The following is a 5,718-nucleotide window of genomic DNA, read 5'->3' on the forward strand; positions in this document are numbered from 1 at the left end:
GTATATTAAGAACACAGTTTAATTAAAAAACAACATAGATGAATGTACACATTGGTTCATATCTCTATACTCACATAATGTAATTATAGTTTAAGTAGCGATAAAACATTTGGTATTGCTGTGCAATGCTCTTTGGAGAGCAGAAATCCAAGAACATAGCAAAGTATTTAGAATTTCGATAAAATAAAATTTTATAGTATTGTTTAGTAATGAACGGAAACTTCAAGAAACAACATTAACAACATTAAATAAAAAAAAATGATAAAAATATTGCATATAATAAATTTGATCTATATATTTGGATCAGCATTTTAATAGCTCATCTATTTCACTCATCAATTAATAGTATTTTGGTTCTGTTGATTTAATAACGATAGTGATACTTTATTGAAATAATTTTTTATAAATTTTAAAAAGTTATTAATAATGTCGAAACCAAAATATACTTTAATCAGAGATCCAAACGAAGATTTGAGTCAACTTAAAAGTGTCAATCCTTTGGTCGGAGTAGTGCTCTGTGCTTTAATTTTTTGCGTGTTGCTTTTATATCGAAATTGTGAATATTTATATTCGACTAGTGAAATATTCAAAGAAAACAAAACTAATGTGACATCACATGAATTTGATTTACAAAACGTATCTATAGAACCACTAATAGTTAGGAATAGCAAATACTTCGTAAATACGACACATTGTCATATGCCTTACGCAGATCCATTTAGTGCGGAAATAAAAAAAATATTTAAACCACAAAAATATAAACCCTGTACTAATGATAAACCACTTGTTAGTGTTTTATATGACATGAATCAGGAAAAGTATCTATTATACATCGAAAACGAAACCTTCTTATCACAGCACAAAAATGCGAATAACTCTGAGGCTGTAAATCAGTTGATTTGCTGTTATCGTCAAATAGTACGTACCGGAAGTGGCAGCAAGGCCGATAATGCGTTTAAGTAAGTTATATAGTTTCGGAATAATTAGAATTGTGAAATTATTCTTAATTATTTTACTAAATATTATTCTATTTAAACTATTCTCTATCTCTCTCTGTTTATTTTTCCATTGTCAGATTATTGCCATGTGAAAATTTTGTTCAGAATTTTGTCGTACCCGAGCATATTGAATTCATCATTGTGGAATGTAGAAAAAATTCTACTTTAATACAAAAAGATGCTTTCTCGTTTATTCAGTATAAAAATAAAACCAAGACGATAACATCTGAATCTATAAGAAAGCCAAGTGTCTTCCTGATAGGAATAGATAGTTTATCGCGCATGAATTTTCGCAGAACTATGCCTCAGACGCATCAATATTTAGAAGAAAACAATTGGTTTGAAATGCAAGGATATAATAAGGTAAGAAGAGGACATTAAAATTAATTAATTTAGTTATTATTATGAAATCAAATTATTACAAACATTCATTAAAATTTTTTCACATTTATATAAAATTATTATTACTCTGTTGTGATACATAGTATTATAAACTAGATATCGTTTCTGTCCTCATCGTGAATTAGGATGATGATATTTCTCTAAGACCAATTTTGTAGATAAATTGCAGTATTGAACTTGATTTACGAAGTTTTATTTCTTTATCTGATATCAATTGCATACCTTGCTATATATTGAAATCTCATCCCCTCCCCTCTAAAATCGATGAGCTCCACTAGAATAAGTTCCAAATTATATAAGGTGACAATTCAACCTACAATGCTGCGTCAAAACTCCTGTAATGAATTTTAAGTTATTTTTATTAAGTTTCATAAAATCTCTAAATCTCCTCCTCATCTTCAGATCGTAAGCCTCGACAAAAGTCATTGTAGGGTAGATTCAGTCTCATAGCATGCCTTTCTATTTCGCAGTACCTTGTCAGCACAGATATCGTGGTAGCTGACTAGTACGTTTCTTGTCTAGATTAGACCAATTGAATCTAGGTATTGGACAATGGGGTTCATCAGCTCAGTATTGCTTAGGTATGCTCAGGAATTTTTATTTAATTTTATCAACTTATATCTCTTTACTATATGAAGATTATTTTTCCATTAGTAATAATTTCTCATTTACTGTATACTATATATACAAAAAAAAATTATATCTGAGATTTAATTTTAGTTAGATTGCAAATTTTAACAATAAAAACACTAAATTCATTTGACTAATTAAGTTTCATACACTATATTACAAATTGATGAATTAAAGAAATAAGACTAATGTCTATAATACCTTATAAAATTAATGCGTATTAATTGCATAAAATATTTATTATCTTTACTTCTAGGTTGGAGACAATACATTTCCAAACCTGATGGCCCTCCTAAATGGTAATAATGAAACTATAGCCTACAGAGACTGCAAACCGAAAACAGTGGGTGGACTTGATAACTGCTATTTCATCTGGCAAAACTACCAAAACTTTGGTTATAGAACTGCATATGCTGAAGATGTAGTATCTTTAAGCACATTTAACTATTTAAAGAAAGGCTTTAAAACACCACCAACGGACTACTATATACGTCCAATGGTGTTAGCATTGGAGAAAAATTTAAAAGTTCAAAAAAAGGATGGGTTACCTTATTGTCTAGGCAGGAAGCATTACGGTACATATATTTACGATTATGCATTACAATTGGCAAATCGTTTTGAGAATGAACCCACCTTTGGTTTATTTTGGACAAATTCATTTAGCCATAATAGATACGATACATCCGCAACAATGGATGTCAAAATGTTGGAATATTTAAAAATATTCAAAACGAATGGCATCTTAGAAAATTCTATAGTTATATTCTTCAGCGATCATGGACGTAGATTTGGCACCTTAGTAACGTTAGCTGGTGGTTTTTTAGAGGAACGTTTACCTATGTTTTACATATCCTTACCAAAGTGGTTTAAAAATCAATATCCGGATTTTGTCAAAGCACTACAAATCAATCGTAATCGTCTAACGACACCCTATGACATACATATGACACTGAAGCATATATTAGAATTAAGTCAGCCGGGTCTGACTTTACCAATGGCAAACGGTTGTGCAAAATGCCAAAGTATTTTTCGTGAAGTACCGGTAAATCGTAGTTGTGCTGATGCTGGCATACCAGAACATTGGTGCACTTGTACACATTACGAAAATCAATCAAAAAAAGACAAAATTGTAAAATATGTAACACAAAAAATAATAGATCAAATGAATTCTTACTTAAAAGACAAGACATTAAGTAAGGTATGCAGCGAACTGAAATTAAAAGATATTAATACGGCACACTTGAAAGTGGAAGAAGATGATGGAATACAGTATAACCCAACTTATAGAATTCGTTTTGTTGTATATCCGAAAAAAGCTAATTATGAAGCTACTGCAATATATAATCCTGTTAAGAGAAGTGTAGAATTGAATGTCGAGGATATAAGCTGTCTCAGTTCTTATGAAAACGTATCACAATGCATTAACGATAAACAGGCGAAAAAATACTGCATATGCAAGTGAAGATATTTGCTACATTCATCTGCTTAGCTTGAGAGATCTTCAGCGTTTAGTTAATCTAGTCCGTCTTGAGGTATACATTACTTACAACCGTTTCATTTAATGAACTTTAAGTTACGAGTGCTTGCAGGTGACCATACAGTATAGCAGTGCAAGGTATGGAATATAATCCAATGTATTTGCAACTGTTTGAGATCGGTTAAATATATAGTGATAAATACGGATTGGATTTAATATGTGATAGCTTATTTTGAAACTGCTGTGCAGAAAGATTATGACTCGAGAGGAAAGTTGAGCTGTGTATCTTCCAGATTATTCTGAAAATGTAATAGATAATTCAATATAATTTTTATAAAGAAACACAAGATATTTTTATGTAGTAATTTGCACCTGGCAATTATAAAGCACCTTTGAAATGTTCAAGACTTAATAAAATTAATTATAGTTTAACAGAATCTACATGCCTTAATAAAAAATATTTCAGATATGCATTCAGATATTTTAAAAAACTCATGAAGACATTAGTTCCAATTATATTTGTGCAACGATTTCATCTATATAATATTTATAAATTGTTAAGAATATTGAAATTCAATAAAACTCAATTAAATGCTTCAATAATCTTGTACTAGAATGGATCTTATATAGAAACATTAGGTTGAGTTAGGTTATTGCAGTGGCTGCATAAATTATAATAAATCTGGTGACTAATTATGTTGCTGTATAAATTCCTGAAGGCTTAAAATCATTTCAATACTTAAATACATTCCGAGATGTTCCCGAGGTATAATAAAGCATATGCTTATCTTCTTTTCAGCTACAGTAAGAGAAATCGTAAAAAATATTTATTCAATTAACATGGTTTCTTAACCTAAAATAATCTGTTAGTAAATTCATTATAATACTGAAATTCATTATAAATCTAAAATTTTTCATATCTTTAATATAATTCTTCGAAACGCACACATGTGAATTATTTTACTAATCGTTCCAGTCCCTTTTACTCTTTGAGCACTTTTGCTCTTTCTTAACTCAAGGTATTTTCAAAACCCCTCTTTACGCCTTGACTGGATTATTGTTTATCACTTCATTAGACTAAGCAAAAATTGACCTCTGATCTGCATATCTCCCCGAGGAGCCTGTAACCATTCTGACATTTGATAATGCGGTGTTGATAAGTCTGTCAGTTTCGCAAATAATTTCAGGGCTATATCCTTTATGTATTTTTTGATGGGATTAATCTTGTGGTCCCTGAAGATGTCAGTCGTCCTAATGTACCATGCTACTTTTAAAAATCTTCTCAGAGCCTGGCTTTGTGCAATTTTTAGCTGGCGAATAGTAGTGTTTAAAGCATTGCTAAACGCTACACATCCATATAGAAGTGAGGTTGTCATTCGTCCTAATGTACCATGCTATTTTAAAAAGTCTTCTCTGAGCCTGACTTTGTGCAAATTCAAGCTGGCGAATAGTAGTGTTTGAAGCTTTCTCAAACGTCACACAACCATATAGAAGTGACGGACGAATTATTTGGTTATATATCAGTTTCCTGTTATTAGCATTGAGATTTTTATTTCTAAATAGTGGTTGGAGGTGATGAAGAATTTTGGCACAACTAATTCTTTTCAGTTAAACATGTTTAAACCATGTGAATCGTTTGTCCAACGTCATGCCGAGATATTTAACGCTATCCTCCCAGTTTACTACCATATCACCCACTCTCACTCTCGACGGAAACTGTCTCCACTTACACGTTATAAACACAGCCTTAGTATTTTACTTATTGATTTTTATTATCCATTTCCGGAAATACTTCAGAGTGCGGTTGATATGCTCTTGAAATGTGTTGGTTATGTTGAGAGCACATTTATCTGAGTATAGCATACACGTATCGGCAACGTATAACGCCAGTGTCGAGGGACCTAACATTGGGATATCGGACGTATAAATGTTGTAGAGAGTGTAGCTCTGTTCTTTATAGTTGTACATTTGTTTTAAGTGGAGAATTTTAAAACAACTTGTTTATCTAATAGTGTAAATATGTTTCTTATTAATAAAATCAAGTTATATAAATCAAGTGCAACAGAACTGTTTGAACATCTGTTAGTATAAATATATAATCCATTTTGGGGCTTCAGTTATTTAAGTAATACAAGCTGTTCTTGTATGACATTGTGAAAAAAAAATAACTAAAATATTTTTGTGTATTGTGTTTCTCGGTTATGTATTAAA

General features: G+C 30.8%; 1 protein-coding gene across 1 annotated transcript; it reads left to right on the forward strand.

Annotated features, from left to right (window-relative positions):
- The first annotated feature begins 426 nt into the window (after positions 1 to 426).
- Positions 427 to 3,492, forward strand: LOC119676694. The gene is made up of 4 exons (XM_038087950.1): positions 427 to 959; positions 1,076 to 1,361; positions 2,287 to 3,121; positions 3,188 to 3,492. The coding sequence occupies exons 1-4, from the start codon at positions 427 to 429 to the stop codon at positions 3,490 to 3,492; spliced, it is 1,959 nt and encodes a 652-aa protein (XP_037943878.1).
- Positions 3,493 to 5,718: the final 2,226 nt, after the last annotated feature.

This window comes from Teleopsis dalmanni, chromosome 2 (genome assembly GCF_002237135.1).
Source record: "Teleopsis dalmanni isolate 2A chromosome 2, ASM223713v2, whole genome shotgun sequence".
Lineage (NCBI taxonomy): Eukaryota > Metazoa > Arthropoda > Insecta > Diptera > Diopsidae > Teleopsis > Teleopsis dalmanni.

Bases quoted from the DNA above. Each gene is read 5' to 3' on its own strand.
- LOC119676694 (XM_038087950.1), top strand. From the start codon at position 427: ATGTCGAAACCAAAATATACTTTAATCAGAGATCCAAACGAAGATTTG. The intron at 960-1,075 runs GTAAGTTATATA...TTCCATTGTCAG, and splicing joins AAGGCCGATAATGCGTTTAA to ATTATTGCCATGTGAAAATT. The intron at 1,362-2,286 runs GTAAGAAGAGGA...CTTTACTTCTAG, and splicing joins AAATGCAAGGATATAATAAG to GTTGGAGACAATACATTTCC.